The sequence below is a fragment of the Drosophila grimshawi genome, unplaced genomic scaffold, assembly GCF_018153295.1.
Source record: "Drosophila grimshawi isolate 15287-2541.00 unplaced genomic scaffold, ASM1815329v1 contig_1377, whole genome shotgun sequence".
Lineage (NCBI taxonomy): Eukaryota > Metazoa > Arthropoda > Insecta > Diptera > Drosophilidae > Drosophila > Drosophila grimshawi.
The window spans coordinates 24,147,593-24,173,641 of NW_025062900.1; the positions used below are offsets into that span (position 1 = coordinate 24,147,593).

Sequence of the window (26,049 nt, forward strand, 5' to 3'; positions counted from 1 at the left end):
TGCGATAAATATTTCGCGGCCAATAAATGGCCTTATCGGCATTTTGAACAGATGAAATAACTATTGTGCATGTGCTGTATTGCAAATTTATTATTTGATATTAATAGACGTATAATTTTATATACCATACATTTATACATATTACAAAGTCGTATTAGAAACGCAATATTACAAATAAAAACAAAAGCACATAGTGTATATGGAGTAAATAGTATGTACGTGTATATGTAGACATCAACATTGTAAAGCTCCCAAAAACAGAGTACTCTTGCGGATTGTTTTCATTTGTTTTCTGACAATGCAAGACTTCTTAATTTGATAAGACCATTAACCAAGTTAGAGTTGCACATTTTATAAATTCTTTGCATGATTTTGCTAACAAATAAAATAGTTAAATAAATTGTCTCTAAATATTTGTAATAATAGTATGTTGTAAACGAAGACGAGCTAATGCAGTGTGTCCAAATCTAAACTCACATCGGCAATAGAGCCTGACTGACACTGTTATTGCGTGAGCTGGGCCTTTCAATGGTCATAGATTGCTGCGGCACTTGGCTATCTGTGCTAATGCCCAAGCCAGCGTAGATTTCCTTCATTACAAATAGAATAGTGTCCTCGGAGCCCCTGTAAAATCGAATATTAGAAAAGAATTACCAGCTTTTAAATATCAACTACTCACCAGTAACAAACATGGCTGCTTAGGGCGAAGATATACTCGTTGATGAATTCCAGTGGCGCCTCCTGTAGCACATAGTCGACGCGTTTCGAGTCGTTTAATTTACCTAGTGGAAAGTCGAGTTCAATGAATTCGGGGTCTGAATTACTTGTCGACTCGGAATCGGTACGATTGCGCGCATGCGTCGAAGTTGTCGCCACAGATGATTGATCCTGATCTTCTGTTTGCTTTTGGAATACCTGTGAAGAACTCTATAGAATGGGTTAGCATTAAATTTGATCACTGATATTAAATCGCCTTAGACTTACAGACTGCACCTCTTTTTCGAGCGACTCCTCGGCCTCCTTCTTGACCTTGGTGACGGTAGCCAGGAAATTAACGCTATCCAGTGTGGTCTTGAATGTATCCATGAATCTTTGCTTGATGTCCGCACCTACGCGAGTCATTGTCTCCTTCAGCTCCAGATGCATGCGCTTGCGACCCTTATGATGTGGTATTAGCACCGGTCGGATACCTTTCATATCCGGATTGACTAGTGCTTCTATGCGGTACGCAACCGGATCGAAGGGATGGAATATATTGTAAAAGCCCGGACACGTGGGTAGCCGAAAATCAAGACCCAGCTTATCGATGCCACGGATGGTCACAAACATGCCAATAGGCGAGCCCAGCGCAAAGAACTTCTTGGGATGGAAAATCAGCTGCGTGTAGTTAATGACGGGCTGTCCAGTGCCCGCCGGTCCCAAACCCATAGCGTAGCTGACCTGCTTGGGCATCATTTCATCATTGTTGGGCAGTTGCACCTGTCTGGATTCGGTGCCTTGTTTCCGCGGCAATTGATCAGGATTCTCCTGTTGTACGTATAACTTCAGTGTTACTTTGTGTATGGGCAGTTGTGTAATATTTGTGTCATCTTACCTTATTCTCCTCTTCGCTCTCCTTAAGTGACTCCTGATGGCACAGTAGATCGAACAGTATTAGTGAACCCAGACTGTGGCCAGCTAGTGAGACGCCGCCATTGAATTCGGGATGCCGCATGCGATATTTCAGATAGACCTCATTCAATGCATCAGCGACCGTGTTCATGATTTTCTGGCAGTACTTGGGACTGGTATAGAAAAGTACATCAAGCAGCGTGTCGTTTGTGAAGTTGCGCAACCTCGGTATCGACTCCAGAGTGATGGACTTGAGCTTCTCATCAATGCCCAGCTCCTCTGAATGCAAATGGCCATGCCACTCAATGGGCAATACTTCAACGCGACCCACCAATCCCATGTCCATGGAGTTCTTGTAATGAGATTGCACCAGCTGTAGTGCAATATTGCGAAAATCATCGACTACAAAGCAAATTCAACGTTTTTAAGAGTCTCCAATGAAATAGGTCGAGTAATTTTACACTTACCAACTTCCTCGACATTGCGCATTTTTAGGTCACAGGCAGATCCAATGCCATGCACCATGAACAACAAATGATCCACTCGCTGAGATTCGCCCTGCTGTATCTTAAAGTCATTCAAATCCCGCTTGACGACCAGCGGCCTCGTTGAGTTCTGCACGGTGCCGCCCCACGTGTCGGCATTCGATGGTGGCATAAAGTGCACCATGACGCTGGGACCATGCATGGTGACCTGCTCACCATTGACCAACATTATCTTTTTATGCCATTCGTTTGTTTCCGTCGCGCGTTTATATTCAATCTCTAGTGCCGCTGCGGTTTCCTCAGCATACGGCACATACTTCCCGTCCACGGCTTTGTAGAACCAGGAACAGCGACGCACCTCAATCGCCTTGCCCTCCCAAAAGACTGGTATCTTGGTGCGCTCTTTGATGTTAACGTCATAACGACCGCCTTCAACGGCCACAATACACGTCGAATCGGCGTCATCTATATGTGAGTGAATGCAAAAGATATAGAGAGAATTAGGATTTGATTATCGAATCAAGTTTTGACTTGGACTCTTACCACTGTTCAGACTGGTCTCTAGCAGCGCCGAGTCGTAGTGACTGAATGGGGTCCACAAATACTTTCCATCCACGATGCGTTTGTAGAACCAATGGGGCAATACGGGCGTATAAATCTAAACATAGGAAATTAAATAAAAATAATGAACACAGAAATGTAACTTATGGACTTACAATTGCCTCGGCTGGCGGCGCAATGGCCTGACCCTTTTCGTTGGCCATTCTCAGCTGTTGGAGGATCTCTTCAGGCAATTCGCCCTGATGCAATTGATGTAAATATTCTGCCTGACGCTCCGACTGCTGTACGGCTACGAGGCTTACGTTTGACGGTACAGCTGTGGAGAACTCAGAGCAGGCGGACGATGGCGGCTCGACCAGATTCGAGACAGAGGTCTGTGAGCGTTCCTCGAAGAGTTTGCTTGGCAGGCCGCTGTGCACAATATCGTATTTTAGTTCTCCGGGTGCAGCTGGCTGATCCTGCAGCGGTGGATTGTTGAAAAAGTTCTGGATGCGTTGATCCTCCTGCCCCTGGCCGCCTGCGGCAAAATTATCAAAGAAATTGACCGAGTTGCTGCCAGTAAGCTGTGGCTGTGGCTGTGTCTGTTCCTGCGGTGGGTGTGCTTGTCCGCCTGGTTGAGCTGGCTCTCCTGACCCTCCAAAATAATTTGAGAACGAGTTTACACTAGAATTTTGACAGATATTTCCAGTTGAGTTTTGAGCTTGCTGCGTTGCTTGCTGTGAATCGTTGATAAGTTGCTCAAAGCCAAGTGCGTGAGTGACAGGCGGCTCCTGTGCCAGTGCCGGTGGTGCAACGTCAATTTGAGGTGGTAAATTTGGGAACTGACCACTGCCTACTGCCTGAGTTGTCTCCTGTGCTGCTCCAAAAAAGTTGAAATCGCTGCTGTTGGACGCTGGTGTAAAGAAACTCAGCAATGGCGATGGCACCGCTGCTACTGAAGTTGCAACTGGTTCGTGGCTTTTTCGGAAAGGATTTGCCTGGGCGGAATTGTCTGCCTGCTTGCTACTAGGTGGTGGTGGCAACGGTGGTGCTACTGGTTTAGCGGTCTCTGTCTCTAACAGCACGGGCTCAATGGTGTGTTCCGCGAAGAGAACGTTGTCGTCTGCCTGCGTGCTGGGTGCCACAAATCCAATGGGCGGTGGCAATAGCTCCTGCGGCAGAGGCGTTGTTATCGTCTGTGCAAAAGGATTGAGAAATGTGGTTGTTGTCTGAGTGGTTAGCGCAACCCTGTGCAGCTGCGATGGCTGCGCAAACAAGTCGCTTGTGCTTAGTCCTGAAGCTTCCTGTGGTATTTCAGCTCTGGGAAGTGGTGCAAATAGGCTAGTGGCGTTGAAAGTTGCGGGTGAAGCGCTTGTTGTTGCTGAAGAGCTGGTTAATGTATCTGAACTCACGACCAGATCTGCTGTGTCTATTGGTGCTGGTGGGTATAGAGCTACTCCTTGATTTGCCTCGCCGTCTGGTGTTGCTTTAGGTACAGGCACAAATAAAGGAATTTCTTGATCAAGCTCAGTGGACACAGTGCTAGGAGCAGCTTCTGCTGGTGGATACAGCGGAAGTCCTTCCCGAACAGCAAAAGTTGGTATTGCAGCTGCAAGCTGTGGAATTTCTTGAGTTCCTTCTGGATTTGGTGGTGCGCTTGGTTCGTGTGCACCCCCTACAGTGAAGAGAGAAACTGATTGTCCTTGCGAATTTAGGGACAGTCCTTGCGGTGCTTCCGTTGGCGCGCTTGTGAATAGGGGAGTTTCCTGAGTGGGAATTGCGTGGCTTGGCGTGGATGTGGAATCTGTCTGGTATGGCTCTGGTTCCTTAACTTGTTGTGAAGGGAACAAAGAGTTTACTGTTCCTAGCGGACTTAAAGACAGTCCCTGTAATGCTTCAGTTGGTAAGTTTGTCGCTGTTGTCGTAGTTGGTGGTGCAGCCGACAAGTGAACTTCTTTAATTAATTCCGATATTGATTCTGTTTCTGTTTTCAGCTGTGGAGTTAAAACTGATGTTGCTGGTCCAGGTTGATATAGGGGCAAGTCCTGCGATGTGGGGAACAAGGCAATTTCCTGAATTGGCGCAGATGAAACTGCAGCAGTTGGTGGCGGAGCGAACAAGGAAACTTCCTGGGTTGGAGCTAAGATAGTGCTTGGCTCTGGAATCTGTGCCTGCGTGGCAAATTGGTTGCTTACTGTTGATGTTGGATGTAAGGCAAGTCCTTGCGATACATCAGCGACTGTGCTTTGAAATTGATGAACCTCCTGAACTGTGGTTGTTGGTACCGAGACTGGCGTAAAGAGGGAAGCGCTTGGTGGAGCTGCTGACGGACAGATCTCTGTCGTTGTATTCGTCTGTGTCGCAAAAAGAGAAGGTGGTGGAGCTGTTGATGGTCCAGCTGAAAAAAGTGGAACTTCCTGTGCAGGAGCTGCAAATAAAGCTACTTCTGCTGCTTTTGCCTCTCCAAATGGATTAAAAATAGCCGGAGTTGCAGATGTTGTGGGCGCAAAGGGCGCTTGATGACCAAAGGGCGTTGCTATAGTTGAAGTTTCCTGCGCTGTCAGCGGACTTCTGTAGAGTCGTGTGCCCTTCTGAAGGCGATAGGATGCTTGTGACAATCCACCAACTGAGGGTGGGGGAACTGTGGCAGCTGGAGGTGGTCCTGTGGCGGAAGTGCCCTCAACAAACGCCGTTAGCTGAGCGATTGACGACTGCGGTGAATGAGCGACTGTCGATGGTTGACCGACTGTCGGTGGTTGAGCGACTGTCGGTGGTTGAGCGACTGTCGGTGGTTGAGCGACTGTCGGTGGTTGAGCGACTGAAGGTGGCTGAGCGACTGAAGGTGGCTGAGCGACTGAAGGTGGCTGAGCGACTGAAGGTGGCTGAGCGACTGAATGTGGCTGAGTAGATGTCAGGAGCGATGTTTGAGCAGCTGTTAAAGGCGTGAAATAACCACCAATTGAGGATGGAGGAGCAGCCTCTGGAATTGAAGTAACTACGGATGGATTATAGAAACCTCCGCCTGTGTATGGTGCTGCAGTGGACGCCAAATAGCTAGGAGCAAAGGGTATAGCGCCCGATGCTGGATTTGTTGGCTGCAGTGGACCGGTGCTAATGTCAAAGTATCCAGCTGGATTAGATGCTGGGTTGGGTGCGCTGTAGTTGACAGCAGATGGTGCTGGTTCGTTGTTTCTGCCAGTGGCTGATTGCACTAGACCCGAGATGTTCTGTAGGACGCCAGTGGGCACCAGATTGGTCAGCGAGAAGAGGCCACCACCCGATTTGCGTTCCTCTTGAACTGGTCGTGCGAGCGGTTCAAAAGCAGCCGCTGGCTGTGTTGGATATGGTGGTATTTGGAAAGGAGCAGCTGTCACTGGCTGCTGATGCTGTTGTTGTTGCTCGGAAAGACCAGGTATGGGAGCGTAAAGTTTTTTTTTTGCGCTGATACGATAAGTATTTTGACCAGCCGAAGCGGCAGGCGGCAAGGACAGAGAGCCAGCTCCTATGCTGGGCAGCTCTGTGGGTGCATATAATTTAGGTGGCTCTGGCGCCGCTTCGCCCACGACAGTTGGTGGTGCGGCGTAGAAGGGTGCGGGCGGTAGTGCCACTTGGCCCGCCTGTTGTATATAAGTCGGCTGAATATCCAGTTGAGGCTGCGTTGGCGTCGTTGACTCGTCCGTCTCTCGAGTGCCCGCGTAGATGCGCTTCGAGAAGGTAGAAAAAACGTTGGAAGCCACCGAAGGCAACGCTCCAAACGAAGATGCCGCCTGGCTAAACAGCGAATCTGCACCTGTTGCCGGCTCTAGCAAAGGATTTGCGTTAGCATCCGCTGCGCTCTGATATGGATTGATTGATGCGTTTACTGTCGCTGAATCGTCACTTCCGCTCGCGTTCAAGTTAATCTCGTCAAGCGTTTCGTTATCGTCAAGACTCGATGACTGTCCAACTGTCACCAGCGATTTGGGCTCTGCAAGGTATGCAAAAGATAATAAATGAAAATGAGCGAAGTTTGAGTTTACGGAAATAATCTCATTATAAATAAAATAAAAAAATATTCTTCACAATATGCTAATCAAACTCGTCGTGACCTCAAACTACTTGTTATCTAGCTCGAGAGCAAAGTCCAGGCCTAAACTGCGCAACTCAGTTACTCAATGTCAACAATCAATATCATAATTACCGATTAAGAATATATTTTATATTGCTGACGGCTTTTTAACCCTAAACAATCAAGTGTTGTTTACATGCCCACAAAAACGTGTAAGATTAAAAGCCGCATTTCCTATTACTTGAGTTGGCAACAACTCAGATTTATTAACATGAGATCCGCTTACGATTTAAATAGACTCGGTGTGTACACTTCATTATATTAAAATAATAAATTATTGTGTACTTTTTTAAGACTGCTCCTTCAAAATTATAGGTATTTTAAGCAGTTGCCCAATTACCAAATACACAACTGGATTCGATTAACAAATACAAAATTGATGTGCTTGTGCTGGCTGGTCCGAGTATCATAAAAAGCCAAAAATTGGCATTAGCTAAGCTCAAATGTCATGACATTTAAATGAGCCAAGAGGCAGTTGATGATTTTTGCCATCTTGCTTATGGATATCATCAATTTCTGTGTGTTCGCCGAATCGTCTTCATTGGGGGCCAGAAAGAAAGTTGTTGCAAGTGCATTGGAAGATGATGGAACTGGCTTAGAGCTTGGGGCTCTTGGGGATCTGTCCATGCTTAGCAAACGTGCCATTTGGCTGGGTAAGCGGCTCTACCAAAGAATTCACCTCGATCATAAAACGTGATTCGGACTGTGAACTGTGTCTGCAAGGCCTTTGGTGGCTTTAACACCTAGTTGCTGAAGTCGGTGTAACCAGTGTTCAAGTATTCAAAGCATTGCAATTTGCTCTCGTAAATATTTATGCTCGCTTTTGGCATATTTGCGAGCACTTGCCAGCTGCACATGCGATAAGTGCTATGTGAGAGCTGTGAGATCACCAAAACCAAGCAGCTCATATCTCACGGTTAATGCTTAGATTGTTTCATAGTTTTCCCTGCTGCAACTCTTAGAAATTATCAGGTGTGATTCGGTTGCTGTTGCATAACTGCGATAAGTTCAAGTTGAAAAGTGATAAAGCAGGTACTCTATAAAACTGTATGGAGCCAATTCTCAGTTAATCCAAATGGTCACGAATAGCTGCATATACGCTTACTCTGAATAATATTTGTGAGATTTATTAATACACTCTCCCTGCTAGTATATTATTGACAATATTTAAGCGTTATGTAATAGAAACATTGTATTTTAAATTATTCACATGATTGGATAAGAAATATTTCAGTAAATTTGAATTTAATTGCTGAACAAAACTACGAATTGTATTTTGCATTTTTAATTGCTTTCTTGATTGTACAGAATAATTGCAGTTCAAGTAATGAAAGAAAAATATTAAAACAAATTTACATAACGGAAAATTTTGTAAGCCAATATTTGCATTTTAAGCGGAAACGATTAATACAAAAACATTTAATATTGAAACAGGATAATTTATACAATATTCATTTATTTAAATTTCGTAAGCTGGCGTACATTTATTTAGAAAATATACTTAGGCGGACCTTAACTAGCAAGCAACTGCTAAAACTCATTCGGCAAGCAATGTAAGCACAGTTGATAATTTATTTTACACATATGTGGGTCATAAATAAAACGTTGCACATTTCTACAGACAGAAACAAAATAACATTTCAAATATAATAAACAAAAAAATACTTTTGTCGCTCTCTTCTTTTCAGCACTTTTTGTGATGCGGTAATTGTGGGGTTCGTTTTTTTTTTTTGGCGTATTCCCATGTGCACAGAATGTATATATGTGTATACCTGAGACACTTGACATTGTCGCTTGTTGGTGTTTGTTTTTCTGCGTTGGTGTCTTTGCAATGTGCTGACACTTTTCGAGGCGTCAGCAATTGTTTGGCTAATGTAATTCCATAAAGCGACTAAAGCAAACAAATATAACACATAACAATGACTGCAACAAAAGCAAACAGCTTTAAAAAGAAGTTAGGTTATATACTGTAGACCCGCTCTATATTGAAAAACGATTTGTTAGAGGGGACGGGTACGGATCCAAGTCATTAAATAACTGCGAAAATTTCCAGTTTCGTCTTGAGACGTGTACATATATTGTTTATTTTTTTTTTTATTTTACATTTGCTTTTTTGTTTTTGGTTAAATATTTACAAAAGGCCGCAATGACAATGACGCATTTCTGACAAATTGTTAAAGCAAATAGGCGATTGTCTAACCGCAAAAGTCGAAGCACATAAGAAAAGTAGAACAGCGTATTTCAAATATGGCTCGAGCCTGACATAAAGCATAAAATAAAAAAAAATATAATAATAAAGACTGCGCACAGAAATGAAGAGGAATTCGCTTTGGCATGACATCATAACGATCATAAACGAATTGAGGCAGCATAAGCACTTAAGACAACAACACAAAACGAACACAAATACAAACCACAAAAAAAAAATTCCCGCCTCTGTCGTCTGTCCGAAGTGTCTGCACATAATGGCACTCAAATAAAACAATTAAGGCCCACATAAGCACGTCAAGAGCCCATGAAATCATTTGCAGGATACAGCAAACAATCAATAAAGATGCCCCGAAAAGATTGCCAACAATTTGGGCTTAAGCGCTTGCAAAAGGCTCGTGCAGGTCGCATGCCAAAAATGTGTATCTCAAAAAATACAGAAGAAGAGACAACTAAAAGACCCATAAGAAAAAAATAAAAATAAATAAATAAACACCAGCTTGGCATTTTTGGCATTGAACCCTCTGGCTATGAAATGCCCAAAAAAACAAGAGCAAAATGAAATCAAAATAAAGCTCAATAAAAATAAGTTGAGACGATGCTCGAGACGGTTTGTCTGCCAGCGGCAAAACGATGATATAAATAAAATGCACGATTTTTCTATAGCCACGACAAGAGGTTAAACAACCAGCAAGAAAATCAGCAATGTATTTTTTTTTTCTTCTTGTTTTTGTGATGTTGTCGAGACGTTTCTACACTTCAGTTGCTTTAGCGAATATATGCAGAGATTTTAAGAACATTTTTGAAAGCCAATTTGAAATATTATGACATTGATTAGAATGAAATAATAAAGGGTATCAGTCAGATCCGCTGACAATCATTCTGTTTATTTAAATGGCCTTTGGCAGTAAAGTTTTGAATTCTTGCTACCATAACTTTGTCAAAACTAAACCAAACGCATTACCTTTTTGATAAAATTACGTTCAAATTTAGTAATGTAGATTTTGTCAAAATTAATCTTAAATATCTACCCACAAGAACACTGAACTAAATTCTGCTGGCTTTTTCCATAACATACATATTATATGCCCCGCAAGCATCATAAAAAGATGTAGTTGACGCGACGCAGGCTCAAAACAAAAGACTTAGACAACGAACTCAGGTAGCAGCGAATTCAAGTTAAATGTGTTTCAAGACATTTTGTCAATGGGGTATTTCCAGCAAATGCTAATCAGGCAGACCGCCCCATCCCAAAGTTAAGTCCACTCCCAGTTGAAGTCTCACTTTAGCGGCCTTGTGACGCATTTGAGGCATGGTATGTAGGTTCTTATGCCTGAGCTATATAATCTTATCAATAGTATGTCAGATAGGGTGCGCCGTGTTTGCAACGTGAAAACGCATTGTCTCTATGTCCGTTTGCAACCAATTGTTCAATATTTAAACAATTTATGAGGCACACATAAGTACACAAAGACAGCAACTACAACTAAAGTTCGACTTGATGAACTCTGCGACTACAAAAGGCCGAGTAATTAGGGAACAATGTTTTAGTAGCGCGTCGCTGTTAAGCCCGTATAGAAGTGTATCAAGTAATGATCGCCTACGCAAGGATATTAACATATATATAATCGTGACTTGCACAGACTCGCACCAGTTCGAAAAGTGCGAATCGTTTATTGGACCGCAAAACGCAACAAGTTGGTAAATTTGTAATCGATTAGCACTTTTGAAAAACAAAACAAATGAAAATTTTATTTTATAAGTGTGGTTTTAATCAAATACATTCATCATCGCATATTCAGCGTTAATTAAACATATGTATATGTATTAAGATGTGAGTGCTCCCGAATCGATTTCCAAACATTGCATTTCAATGACTTGGGTGGCTTTTTCATTTACAAAAAAAAAGTAATTATAATCAAAATACGAGGCATTGTGTAAATAAATAAACAGCTTAGCAATAACAGCCAATTTAATTGCGAATTTGTAACGAAAGCGCGAAACTCATGAAAGTTGCGTGAGCCGCATAAATTCTCAGCGCAAAATGTGCAATAAATAAATTTATTGAAAGTGGGCACCAAAAAAACCCGCAAATATAAATTTAAAATTAACGTCAAGTAAAAAAAGAAATGAATAATAGAGCGTGACATTTAAGTGAACGAAGTTGTTATAAAATTCGTTATATAAGTCGAAGCCTTGGAAAGGAGTGGGTGAGGAGCTTCCAGATATAGTCTGGATTCTATTATGTCAAACCGAAAATCTTATAAATGGGATTTTGAACTTTTATTATACAAGTTTAGCTATCATCAATACTTTTTTAAACGGCTTTAGAAATCTAACAGTTATTCAAATTAAAAAAAGATCCTTCCACTGAAATAAGATTTATATGGGTTTTTTGCCATACCCAGGGTATTAAAGTTATTCCCAAATGTGTGTACATGCTTATGTCCGACATATGCATACATACACATCTAAATGTTGCAATTAAAAATTCAACGAACCACAAATCCGTAGCCGCAACAACAATCTTGTCAGCCACATTGAGGAAGCTCTGAGTACCGCACGTAGGTCATAACGCACACGATTTGATATGGAAAACACAATTTCAACAATAACAACGGGGTAACATTTGCCAAAAAAAGAAGATGAAGATGAGACATAGTCATATTTTGTTGTTGCTGGCATATATATAAGCGACGACTTCATTCAAAACAATGACAAAGCAAGCAAATTATAAAAATAAATATATACTTTGAAAATAAGCGATATGATTTAGAAATAAGAATTAATTCAAGTGCAGAAAAGCTCAAATCTGTATAGCTTTAAAATTGTGAAACTGTTAGACAGACAGAGATCATTGCATTCATAAGGAACAACAAACATTCTGTTGACATATTATTGCTGGAAGTAACAACAAAATGTCTCGTGTATCTATATAAAATATCTCGTTTTTTGTTGATGTTCGCATTGGCTAACGCATTAGTTTTAAGAGCAACATTGAAAGAACCTTGAGACGCCAACACAATAAACAAGCCACAAAGCGATTTCATAGTAAAGAAATATGGAATAGAATTTGGCTACAAAGAAAGTTGACTTTCAGATTTTTTTTGTTGGGAATAGGTGAGGTGCAACTGAAAATCATTAATCATTGGGCTTTGCGTTGCTATAAATGTTGTTGCATACGAATTTCAAAAAGTTCCGCGTGTATTTATTAAGTTTTAGTACGTTTTTTTATTGATAGTCAAATCGATCGTAGCCGGTTCCAAATCGAGTATATTTATGTGTTTTATGAGGTAGACAGAGCAAACTTAATAAATTCGAAACACGCTCTATTTTCGGCACCTCGCTAGGTAGTCGAACTTCCTCCTATAGAGAGTGAGAGACCTCAGTTTGCCTTGCACATTATTACATTTTTGTTCGACAGGAATTTTGATGACTTTAGGATGCACATTATTTTTATTGTTTTATTTTTAGCGAGACAATGACTTAAAATAAAAAAAAAGGCCAAAGTGCAAGCAACTTTGTCAGAAATATAAACAAATAAAAGTGTTGAAGTTCGAAATAAACACAACAAACTTGATAGATCATAACTAATAATTATATTTTAGGCATACGGTTTATGGCAGCATTAAATGTATTTGAAAACTGTATGCTAGGTATCTGAGAGCCAATCAGCTACACATAGAAGATTCTCAATCGTTATAGTTTGAAACAAGCAATACATAATCATCATATACCCAATAAATCCACATGGCGCCTATTCAAGTTTGGGGGCCAGCACGTTGCCACTTTATCAGCATCACGCTCACAAGATTCAAACTAAACGGAGCGAATGAAACTGAGCGCTGTGGCTGCTGCTACAACTGAGGCTGCAGCTCTAAGCGACAGCGTCGACAGCGCTGATCGAGCCAAGTTGAGTTAAGTTGAGTCGAGCTGAAACTGAACACTGAACACTGAGTGGCGCTGTGTGGTGCTGAGTTGGTTTGGTTTGTTCGCTGGTCGCCGTTTCTGTTTCTGCTTTCAGTTTCATTTGAGACGTCGTCGCGGCCGCAAGTGTTGAAAACAGCTGAACAACATCAGCAGCAGCAGCAACTACAACAACAACAACAACAACAATACGCAACGTGTGTGTCTCAACTTAATGAACATAATACAACCAACAACAAAAACCGACATCAACAAAAAAAAAATCATTTAAACGGGTTAATCAATATACGAGCAACAGTTGAGTTTTTTTCGGTGTGTCTGTGTGTGTTGTATTTTTTGGTCGGTCTGTAATCAAAACTGCACAAAGTGCAAGTGGCTGCTTTTTATTATTATTGTTGCTTTGCATAATCGTGTTAATTCATACACAATGCAAAGAAGTGCGCTAAAAACATAAATAAAGTGCAAGAGATTTACATATTAAGCCAATTCAATATATATGTATATATATATATCTATATATATATATATCTATATATATATTTACATTAAATCCGGCCTCTAAACAAGTTCGTTGCCTAAGTCATTTGTTTGCCAGCACCCAGTTCCAACTATCCATACTTTCAAAAACTTAATTATATATATAATACTCGCAATTTATTGCTAATATATGCAATTTTAAGCGTCCAGCAGCTCGCCACGTCAACAAGAAGTCGCATAAAAGGCAAGTGGGGTACAACAAATTCAGAATAAACAAAAGCAAACAAGAAGAATTTTGTGCTCAAAATGCCAAATGTCAAATTATACATAAAGCAAAAAGTTTATAAATCACAGACAAAATAATACAAAGAAATTGGTCAACGATAAGCAAAACAAAACAAATCATTTACAAAATTACTACGATTTCAATGTCAAGAAAAACCAACAATAAGTCAGTAAATGCTAATGCCGTTTTAGAAGGCGACGCGTGGGTTTCTCTAAAGGGTCGCCAAAGCGACGGCTATACTAGAACTGCCACAAATTGAGTGTATTTTATTATTGCCATTCCAATTTGTGTTGTTTGCTTTTCAAAAACAAACGCAACTTGGTAGAAAGCAATCAGAAAAACTGAAATTCGATGTATTCTGATTTTATGATTAACTTGGGTATACCCTGTGAACAGATTTCAAAATAATGACATGTGAAACGATGTTTGTTAGTGAACAAAGTAAAGTAAAGAACAAATCAACAAAAAATGTATAAAGTGTAATAAGCTCAGTTTGCACTTCATAATAATTTAGAATTGTATCTACTTAGAGAGCCTGTTAATAGTGACAGCTTAGAGTTTATTTAGAGTTCACGGGTGTTATGATTTATATTGTTGAGAATGTATGAGGTTCCAGGGGATTTCGTATTTTGGAGGTTCACAGTCACTTTTGCTTATTACTCATATATTTTAAGAACATTCAAGCTCCAACTCCATACTAATTTAAGTTATAAATTCACACTCAGTTGAAAGGTAACAAACTTTGAATATATAACTTCGAAGACAACATTCATTGCTGGCGATAGGCTTAGGGTATGTAAACACAACACAAAAGTGAACAAAAACGCAATTTGAATTTATAATTTTTGCAATTATTTCTCATTAATTTGTCGAGCTATAAAAACGGGAGGCAAGTGATATAAAAATCATAGCGCATATCTCAAATGCTTACGCGCTCTGTGAAATATATTATCTGCTCCGCTAACCCCGCTAACCCCACAAACCACCCACCTAGCCAGAGCAAACCGGGAACTCGAATAATTGCGCGTTTCTGATTTGTATATGGAATTTAAAAAATATCAGCTGCTGATTGATGAGCTGACGAAGCCAGTTTTGTAATTTGATGTTCTTCTTTAATTAAAAAATAAATTGCCTATAAATAATAATAAACAAATTACAGTCTGATCTCACACTTCAGCTCAGTACGGATTAGTTCAGTTTGCTGCGTTCACCGCAGAATTAACAATCTCACGTCAGCTGCAATCGAAAAGTTAAATATTTAATTCACTTTTGATTGATGTTAGATTTATGATCTTGTTAATTGTTGCCTTTGTTTTTAATTAAAATAAGCACTTATCACTTGAACGATGGAAATTTTTGAAGGCTTTGCAGTCTTTTAGTGATTTATGTATTTACTTTATTCTCTGAATAATGTCTTTGATCTGAACGATAGCTGTAAGATAACTTTAGATATTGGAAAGTTGCAGTCTAAGTACAGTTTTGGGATTATGAATGATGATGAAGCTAAACTAAACTAATCGTTTGTGATTTACATAGTCGCAAATACGTGTAAGGTCTCAAAAATCAAATGTACTCAAATGCTCTTCAAATTTAATTCTCAAGAAATGTTAAATTAACCTATAAAGCTTCAAAATAATTCTAATAATAATTTATAAATTATAAAACTTGCTTCATAAAATCGCCGCTGGCAATGTACTGTGATTACCCATAACATTGATTACAAGTGCCACTGACAATTAGCAATTTGAGCAACTGATTTCACGCTTCAGAGCACCGATAGACTAATTAAAACCCAATTCTGGCATTAAACTAATATAGAAGCATAACAGTCACTCCAATCAGTTTAGCACCTTCTGCTGACAACCGATTATTCATTAACTTTACTTTATTCAATCAAGAACTACGTGCGATATTGCACAGTTTGCTGTGGATTTATGAATGAAATTGTTGCATTTTGGATAAAAATCGATAAGCGGCTGAATGGCAATCGAACGTGTCAATTGACTTGCTAGCATTTATCGAAAATTGAAAGCGGAACTGCATTTTGCTTATAAGAATCTTATCAATTTTCGATAGGGGATTTGATGTCATGGCAACAGACATCAAGTTCTGTCTCTAAGTGGCGGTCTCTCTTCTAACGAACCGGCTCCACAAAATGCGCATTGACCTTGCAACGCCTAAAAAATGTAAAATACATTTTCGAGTTCGAGAAAAAAAACCGATGCGTGCGCAGCTGCCAAAAAAGAAAAACGAACGCAGAATATTTTAACTTAATTTATTTCCACATGTTCGCCGTCTTATTGTTGTTTTTGTTTTTGTTATGAACGCATATAAACGGCTTAACTTTTCAGTTTTTTTTATTTATTGTACTTTTGTTGTTGTTTTATATTTTATTGTATTTTTTATTTTTGCATGTCGTTCATTAATGACAACTGTTAGGATGAAGTGGCCACGTTGTTGCACACATCACGAGACACACAGCTAACTGAAGAGCCAAGAAATCAATCATTCAAATTGATTTGTTGCTAATTTGTTATTCAAACAAGACGCAAAATGCATTCATCAAAATAATAATAATAATAAAAGTAAATAAAAATAAATAAATACAAGGTATATAGATATTTACGTGTGTATGTTTGTATGTGTGTATTTCTGAAATTGTTGTTTGCATGGCCCGCAATCCAAGTGCTAATTGCATTTAGTTAATTGAATGTTAAAAGTTGATCAAATTGAGCGAAACAGCATTGGGAATTACCACAGCAAATTGACAACATGTTGGAAGATACTCTGCACATTATTCATATTTATACGATCGTTATGAAATGAGTACAAAATCAAAATATTATATTTTATCTTGCAAGCAGTTTTTAGCTAATTTTCTAAACCTTGTTCCATTCTAAGATTTCTATTACATTTGCAATACTCCATAATACCCCATTCCTCTGAACGATTTCAATGAATACGAGGTATAAAAACCCATCAAAATGTCAGGTTTATTCGACCGCAGGCATCAGTTTTATTTGGTTATTATGTTTTAATTATGGGTCTATGGAGCCTAACAAATACATGTCTTCATAAAGTAGCTATCAATGTTGTTGCTGTTGTTATTGTTGTTGCATTTGTGCGTCTCGCTCTTTAATCATTTGCTAATGTCAACGTCACAAGCGGCGGCTGCTCTTCGTTTTCCACAGCTGCAGCAGCAGGTTTCGATAAAAGCTTAAAAAAAACAGTCAAGAAACCTTGACCATATCGTGATTTGTTTATGTTCATTTCCCCCCCTCCCCTGCCCGCACAATCTATTTATGTATGTTTCCAATGCGCTACTCAATTTATTGAAGAGTTTTTCGGTTTTTAATTTTCTTAATTTAATTTTGGCAAAAAGAAAACTTTTCTCCAGATTAAAAATTGTGTTTATACATCATATTATTTATTTTGTAATTGTTGTCTTTCATTTTGTTTACATTTTTGAGCATTGTTAATGCCTTTTTTGCTCAGTCGTGTTCAATGTTTCACATTGACTCATGTTCATGAACATGACTTTTGGAAAATATCTGACTTGGTGTTTATCAAATAAAATGTGCGTGGTAAGCGGATTGTTTTTACCCCCGCCCCCACATAACTATCTCTTAATAGCAGCTTTCTGAGTGAATTGGTAGACCATTAAATACCACGCATTTTATTAAGAGTGGGTTGGAGTTTAAAGAGAGAAAGGATATGGGAATAAGTTAAGCTATATTAAATAATATAAATGTGATGAATATAGCTTAACTAATTATCATGGACTTCCCCTGAAAGTGGTTGCTTGGTTTGTTTTGTCTTTTCTCCCAAAAAAATTCCCACAATTTTCAGTTCAAGCCTCATTAAGAATCATCGTTAGTTTCACAATTTTACACACTCTCTTTCTCTGTCTCCTTCTCTCCAATTAGAACTAGTAAAAATTAGCTAAAATTCCAAACATAATAATTTAACTGCGAAACATTAAATATCTTCTTTTTTACCATTATCGATAATTATTAAAAATGGATTTAATGGCAGAATAATACGATAATTGTAAACACATTTCACTTTTTCGCATTGCGAAAGTATCGAAACTATGCAAACAACGGTAACTTAACAAAAATAAATAAATAATAATAATAATAATAATATGTGGCGCTTAATTGTGTCAATTTAACAAGCGACAATCAATCATGACTCTATTTTGGTAGCTTTCAAAAAATATTTGATTTATGACATTTATTGTTATTGTTGTTTTTTGCTTGCAGATTTATTTGAATGTTGATATAGTCGCGGCAGACACTAAGCAGAAGAGTAAAAAGTAAAACACCCCAAAACAGATTCCATTTCAATGATACTGCGAACAAGTCTCTGTGTGCTTGGTCTGCTTTGGTTGACGCTACTGCAGGCTCAAGTGGAGGGCAAGGATGAGGATTATGGCGGCGATAGCGGCGACATGGCCAGTGGCGGCAGCAGTGCTGACATCTACGAGCCAACGCAACAGGAGAGCGATACCGAGGCGGAAACCCAACAGCATCGCAATAGCATCGATGACGATGAGGGTCCACTGCACGCTCAGATTGTGAACGACCTGCTGTCCCTGGAGCAGCTGTCGACCACAGAAAAAATGGTGGTTGCTGACACCGAGGCGCCTCCTATCCCGCCAACAACTGCAGCTGCTGAGCCGGCTCAAACTGCGGAGTTCGATGAGAATACAGCGGCTGAGGTAATGGAGGATGCACCCACACAGAAAAAAGAGACGAAAGTCATGAAGCCAGTAGTTAAGAGTTCTCATCAGGACTACTACGATGAGATGACGGATGAGAAGCAGCCCGAAGAGCAGCAACCACCGGATGAACAGCGCAAGGAGCTAGCCACCACAACCACAGTGCCCGATTATGTGCGCAAAGCCAAGGCGGAAAGATATCCCCATGTGAATAGCGGCGACTATGCTGAAGAGGATATGACAGTGGAGCAGCAGACGCAGCGCATTAGCAAATCCAAAGCGCAGGACGAGGATATGATCTATCAAGATGAGCCGGCACAGCCACAGGCGCATATCCAACAGCTTCCCAAACAATACAGAGCTAAGCCTTTCAAGTCCAGCTCCGATGAGGACTACTATGAGGATCAGGTGGACAACGTGGACAGCGTGGAGCGACGAACCACAACACAAGCAACGACAACAACAACTATCGAGGCCCTACTGCCCGTGCTGCAGTCGCGATTCGGTGGCTTCGCTGGCTTTGGTGGTTGGCCCATTGGCTCAACGCCCAGCGCAGTGCCAACTGATGGTCCGCCAGTGGTTTTCACAACACCAATAACCACAACACCAGCAACGTCGACAACCTCAGCAACGACAACAACAGCAGCAACAACGACGACAACATCAACAATAACGACGACGACAACAACGCCGGCGCCACGCAAGCAATCGAAGCACATTCATCTTGCCAAGCCGGAATTGCTGCCCGCCGATCAGCTGCGCAACTACATCAAGGATGCGTACATACGGATGCCATTGGCAGTGATTGTGGATCCATCGGCGGCATCACTGGATCAGGCCAAACGCCTGTACATTGATGCGCTGCAGGACAAGAATATCAACATCAAAATTGTGCTCGTCACGCTGAATGAGTCCGGTAAGCAGCAAAAGATTGGCTTCGAATACGGATTGTGAACTACAGCAAACAACGTCTATAATTGGGAAACTATTTTAAGAATGGTGCTGCAATTTAAATTTACTGTGTTTGCTAAGAGCAGAAAAGCTAACAATATCCGAAAGAACATCAAAAACTAAAAACTATAAAGGGGTCTTAACATTTGAAAACTGGAGAAAAAAGAAAGCTTACATCGAAGCGTTATCGCTAATCAAAAATTTCAACCTTTCAGGTGTGCCATCCGCATTCAGTTTCAACAACACGCGCGAGTTCATTGCGGGCCTCAACAGCACCAAAGAGCACGAGGGCGGCAATGCGTTTGTGGGCGTGTTACAGGCCGCTGAACTGGTGCCCTACGACAGCGCCATATTTATCTCAACAGCTGCAATACCGCCACACACCGAAATGGTCCAGGATGCGGCAATAACACTACTAAAGAAGCGAATACGCGTAAGTCATGAAAATCAAATTGAAAGTGTTTAAATTGTTACTATAAAACTATATAAAGCTCCAAGCTCGACTACCATTCAATACAGTTTGGTCCCCAACTTGAACTGGTTGTGCTTTTTGCCTTTCGTCTTTCATCTTTCTCTTTTGTTTTGCAGTTGTTTATGCTGTGGTACGGTGAGCGCTCAGCAACCGAGAATGAAACCGAAGAGGCTGTGGGTGGCATTTTGGGCGAGGTGGCCATACGCTCGGGCGGCGAAATCATACACATCGTGAGCACAGAGCATGGACAGCATATAGCGGGCAATACGGTAAAGAGTCAACAACGATCATACACCTATAATTAGTATATATTAGTATAATTAAAAGGCTGTTTTGAAGCCAGTGTTGAAATTGAAAGTGGCGACAAAAACCAACCAAAACAATAACAATAACAGAAACACCAACAACAACAACAACAACAGCAGCAGCAGCCGTAGCAACAAGTGTTGCCCAAGCAACCAAGTGAGACGCAAATAGCAGCTTGGATTACCTTTCGGGCAGGTGCTCAAGAGCACGAAGCAATTTGTTGCCGTTGTTTTTTGTTGTTGATGATGTTGCATCTTTGTGCAAAACTAGGTTATGGAAAGAAAAGTGAAGGGCAATTTTGGTTTATAGAAAGGAAACTAGACATTCCAAGCAACCAAACAACAACTATTTAATGGCGCTAAATCTCTTTTCTTCTCTTCCCACTAAACTTTAAATTGCAGCTGACGCTCGTTTCGGATGCGTATCAGGGTGCCCAGGAGCTGGATCTGCCCGTGGACACGACGCTATCGAGTCTGCATGTGCACATCGATGCCAATATGCGTCGTGCCACACTGGCAACGCCCAATGGTGGTTAGTTCAACCAGTTAACCTACATCACAAAATTGCTATTTCACTCTTTTAGTACTAACCAAGTATGATGTAGTTGAAGTGTTGCAGTTGAAGAAGCATCAATGGCAGCAGACAATTTAAAGAGCAGGGTTGTTCTTCATACTAGAGCTTGTTGGTGTGTTGTATGAGAGAGTTCAGCGCGTACGGGTTCAACTATATGGGATCTTCAATTTAGTGGCACATTTGTGTATGGTCACGCCTAGGATAGCCTCGATTTAAGTCGTTTTGTAGCTAACTATATTATTACTATTACATATATATGTTAATTTAACTCATTCACACTCTATCCCTTTCTATCTCTAACTAAAGCCAGTGTTGTTAAATGTCTCAAGAGTCAACTGTACTTATTTATATGTGCTTAGCTTTAAGTTCTACATTAACTAACCAGACACCCTACCTTATCCCCCCAACTGATACTTTTATGTACATATACAGCCAAAAAAAAAAAACAACAACAAAATCCCCTAAAATAACTCCTCCAACGCTTTCCTTAACCAAAACGCTAGCTTTATGCTAAAAACGTAACATTAACAAGTAGTACAAAAGAATTTCTTCAAATATATGTTTATATATATATATAGATTTATATATATATATATGACGGACACACAGAAATGTATATGTCTATGTTTTACACAAATAAAATAATAAATGTTAAGCTTTAATGGTCTAAAATAAAAAACAACGTTTAAAAAAGACACACACACAACCAATTCTAGCTAATCACAACAAATATTTCTCGGCGTACTTTTAACTTTAGTTCCCAAGCAATCCTCAGCACAAGTTTAACTCGATCTTGCACCTGTTGTTCCTTTTTTGTGTTTTGTCCTACGCGTAAGTATATCGAGTATTTGTATTGTTTCTATAATTTCACACTTGTTTTCGTTCACTTGACTAACTCGGCTTTCGATTTGTTACTGCTTTCTAACCGCAATGCACATCTATACTTTATACGTAATTGCTATCAAATTAGCCTCAGATTAAATAGCCGAACTCTTAAATTAATCACCCAGCCATCGACAACACATGTCCACGTCGGCGAGCAAAGTTCATAAACATATAAATAGATTATACAAACAATGCAACCCAGACAAAAAGGCAAATATGACTCAAGACTCAATTGTCGAACCGTCTGCCTCAGAAGAGATTCAAATGTGAGCGACGCCTTATCGGCATAGCCTTTAAACATCGTAGATTATTAATTAAAAAAAAAAAAACAAACAAGATCTAAATTAAAAGTTGCCTCAGTCTGCTGAAGCCCACAGTTGGTTAGAAAGATCGGTAATTGGAACTGAAAGCAAACCAGTTCACTTATTATATTCTAATATTCTCGAGTAGTCGACAGTAAAAATAATAATTTTAAATTAATTGTCTATGACTCGCAAGAGCATCGTCCCCCTTTAACCAATTCAAATTGCATCATTGATTGTTGGTTGTTAAACATCAATTAAAATTGCTAATCAAATATTTGCACTGCTTACTAATCATCATTAAATAAGTTCGCAGTGAACTTTAATAACACAGTTATAAAAGAGCTTGCGGAAGCACTCACACCCACACACATTCACACACAGCCACGCAAAACACACAAGCAAGCAAGTTTGCCACCGCTTTTTGTACAAATCAATTGAAGTAGCCAACGTTTTGCCTGCCACAACTTGGCAAATATTGCAAGACGCACTTTGTAAAACGATTAGCGCATAAGCTAATCAGAAAAATGGTTAAAATATAACGTTTAAAAAATTCATATTTATCGCACACACACACACAACACACACGAGGCAAAATTGTTATTTAATTATTTGCCAAAATTGCCACATTGCAGCAATAGTCAGATATATTTATATTAACAAATTTTGTACATACACAAACACAAGTTGGCGGCCAACATGCATTTATTTGTCCACTGCCATGGCCAAGTTCAAAAGTGGCCTGAGCAAAATCGACTGCGTCTGTTGATGATGCACACGAACGGATGTAAATGGAAATTTACAATATTGCACGGCTGTCCATGTCACAGGTGGCAAGTGTGGCTTGCGCAACAATTTGGCAGCATCTAATTGTTTAATAATTTGTTTGATTTCACAATGCGAAACAATCGTTTTTATGTTAAGTATTTAGCAGAAGTGATTGCGTTTCACAACAACAAAACAACAACAACAGGAATCACACCAACAGCTGCATAACATACACAACACCACTCGGAGAGTTGCCAGTGCGCAATGTGGTTTACGTTTTGTTTCTAATAATTGCCGTAAATGATAATAGCCTGCACAATTGACTGCATGTCAAACTGCAATAATGTGCAGACGATTAGTTGCGTATATATTTAATTTTATTATTATTTTATGTACACAGTGTGCGCGCACAACAGTCTGGCAACGCTAAGCGTGAACAGCTGTACGCCCGCTTTCGTTGTGAATGGCAAAGGGGCACCTGTTAATTTATTGTTTATGTGTACATTTTCGTTTAGAAATCAACTTGAAGAAACTGGTTAAATTCAAGTCAACCAACGATACACGAAATACCAACAACGACGAACTAGACGCCTACGTACCGCTCAACAAACTGCGCAAAGCGACAATCCTCAGGTTGCAATTAACGCCACAATTGCCCAATGTCGAATACAATGTTTTTGTACGCGCCGAACGCAAAGCTGATGTTTTTCTGGGTGAGTTATTTTTTCTACTTAACGAAACAAATCAATTAGAAATTGTAAAAATGAACTTGTCGACCGCGCTTGACGCATAAAACTGAACAGGAACAAAATTATAATACACAGATGCGCTACTTGTGGCAGCAAAAAAAAAAAAGAACAAGACTTGCTGAATGTTGCTCTGTGCTTTGGCGATAAGAGGCCTGCCTGCCTGTGAAACTGATAACCGTACCAACCTTGAAGGCTGCTTAAGTAGCGTCATTCCAGCAGAATCGTTGCTGACGACAACCAACCAGCCAAGCGAGCCAAACAATCCAAGCAAGCGAGCATCCCATCCGTCGTCACACAATACAGAAACCTATCAACAACAAAAGAGATGTGTGCAACTCAAATCTGAGTTGGGCGCGTGTCGTGACACGACTTGACCCTCAAATTTAGGGATGTGAAATTAAGAAATACATTTAATAATCTGCAGAAAATTCGGAATAAAAACATTAAAAACAACTTTTAAAAAAAATAATAAAAAAAACAAGTCCACTATTAACTTTTCAATATTAAATCGTAAGAAAAATTGTGTTGCACGTATCAGCAATTTGAAAGTTGACAATTCCTGTTTGTGTTCTGAATTGCAGGTGAAATCATTAAGCGCATCGATAGCTACTATTCTTATGGACGCACTGAACGCCCTGTCGTGCCACAGACACGCCTGGCCAAGCTGAAGTTTCCGGAGACAAAGGAGAAGCTGGAGAATGAAGTGGATTCGCCCAAGAGCGAAGTGGAAACCTTTTCCGAAACGGAGTTGGTGCAGCCAGCGACGAGTCTCAATCAGACGCAATTTGCGGCTGCCACCGGGGAACGTGCCAACTTGAATGCCATGTTGCTGCAACGTTGTGGCACCAAAATTGAGCTGAGCACGCAATCCGAGCTGCTGGCAACGCCCGGCCAGGTATCCACGCTGCTCTTCGAGGTGACGAATATGCGTCCGGAGCGCGTCTATCAAACGGTGCAGGTAACAGACGAGCGACGCTTCCTCGCCCAGCTCAATCCAACGAGGTGAGTCAGAGAAGTTAACTACTTGTTGTTCAAATTCACATTCTCTCTCTCCGTTTTGCAGTTTCTATTTGCGGGCACGCGAGACGAACACTGTGCGTCTGACTGTACTCGTGCCTTCTGGCACACCACCGGGCACAACGGACAGAATTAGTTTTACCAGCTATGGCAGCGAAACGGCCACATTGGCGGTTAGCGTGAAAGCCGTCTCCAGCTTTGATGCCCAGGTGCGTCTTCTAGTTTTGACCAATAACAAAAAAACGTCTCTCATTTCCATTTCCACTTAAAGGATTCCACTGGACCCAACTTGTCCTGGGAGTTTGGCAATCGATGCAACTACATCTCGAACGATGGCCAGGGATGTGGCGATCGCTTTTGGACTTTAGACATTACGGCACAGGATTGGCAGTCGGGCATGCTGCGTTTGCAGACGACTCCGCCGGAGGGTCTCTTCTATCGCAACTATTACACGGCAGGCACCACCGAACCCCTCAAGGCCACCTACATGGCATCCTGCTGTGAACCCAAAATGGCCATCACCGCCTTCGATGCGGCGGGCAATCAGCGCAGCATTAATATCGATGTGAGAGATGTTGTCCTCACGGAGGCAGCAATTGCAGCCATCTGTCTGGGCTCAATTCTGTTGCTGCTGCTGATTGTGCTGCTCGTGTGGAGCATTGTGTGGTGTTGCAAGCGACGCAAGGTGTCCCTGGAGCTGCCCACCTATCGTTCCCACTCCACGCGGAGCATGGAATAGTTTTAGAGCATTTTGAAAAGATATTGTGCCAAAAATATGATAACAGCCTCAACAATGAAATTTAAGCAGTGCCCAATAAAAATACAGTAGTCACTCGAAAGTGTAAACTTTAAGAAAACCATAAGCGTAATTTTGTCATTCTAACTAACTAACTAATATAATAATTACAATGATAATATTTTCAAAAAATGACTATCAGAAAATGTGAGATTATTGTTCGTCACGGTTTTATTTTGCTAAGGACTACTGTACCAGAAAAACCCTTATCACAAAAAAAAAAACTAAGAAGCAACAAGTGACAATTGAACTCCGGCCCAAATTCGTTGATATAAATTCTCTATCTCTCCCTCAGTTTCTCTCTCTCTCTCACGGGTTGCTGACACACTTACCGCGATTGAGAATGCCAGCGATGAGAGCGTTCGTTGGCTGCGAGGGCGTTGCATGCACCACGGGCGGCGCTGCGGGCAGCAGCAGCGGCTTATTAGGATAATCATCGTAGCTCAATCCGGTCACCGAAGCGCTGAGCAGTGGATTTTTTACAATCCGATTGGCAGCATTGTTGTTGACGCGCGACGACACGTCACCTTTGGAGCGCTCAGACATGTTGACAGACGCGTTTTCGCACGCAGCGTTGCTTGCTGGCAATGACGCGTCTGTTGCGCAATACAAATTGCTGTGTAATAAATACGCTTTTCTTGATCGCACCGTTGGGCGAAATGTTAAGAAAACAACAAAGCAGTCAAAAAGTTCACTTGCAACGCGCACAGCACAGACACCAGGGCTGCAGCAAATCGGTCAAGTGAGCGCTTCGTCAAGTGTGGAGGCTCGTCAAGTTTAAAGTTGGGTGAACATGTGAATGGCATGTTAACAAGAGCGGTTTATTTAATATGTCACAAATTTGCACTAAATATGAATATTATAA

At 40.7% G+C, this 26,049-nt stretch overlaps 2 protein-coding genes across 2 annotated transcripts; one reads left to right on the plus strand and one right to left on the minus strand.

Moving 5' to 3' along the window:
* Positions 1 to 110: 110 nt before the first annotated feature.
* LOC6566601 (nuclear pore complex protein DDB_G0274915) lies at positions 111 to 25,810 on the minus strand. Its single transcript, XM_001993353.3, has 8 exons — positions 25,517 to 25,810; positions 2,813 to 6,603; positions 2,640 to 2,754; positions 2,079 to 2,561; positions 1,595 to 2,013; positions 985 to 1,527; positions 680 to 927; positions 111 to 624 (listed from the first exon to the last, which is right to left on the minus strand). Exons 1-8 carry the CDS (start codon positions 25,728 to 25,730, stop codon positions 474 to 476), a joined length of 5,964 nt encoding a protein of 1,987 aa, XP_001993389.2. The 5' UTR covers positions 25,731 to 25,810; the 3' UTR covers positions 111 to 473.
* On the plus strand, positions 10,581 to 25,251 carry LOC6566602. The gene is made up of 9 exons (XM_001993354.3): positions 10,581 to 10,649; positions 17,908 to 19,281; positions 19,532 to 19,749; positions 19,905 to 20,057; positions 20,496 to 20,625; positions 23,138 to 23,335; positions 23,953 to 24,373; positions 24,435 to 24,597; positions 24,660 to 25,251. Exons 2-9 carry the CDS (start codon positions 17,991 to 17,993, stop codon positions 25,125 to 25,127), a joined length of 3,042 nt encoding a protein of 1,013 aa, XP_001993390.2. The 5' UTR covers positions 10,581 to 10,649; positions 17,908 to 17,990; the 3' UTR covers positions 25,128 to 25,251.
* Positions 25,811 to 26,049: the final 239 nt, after the last annotated feature.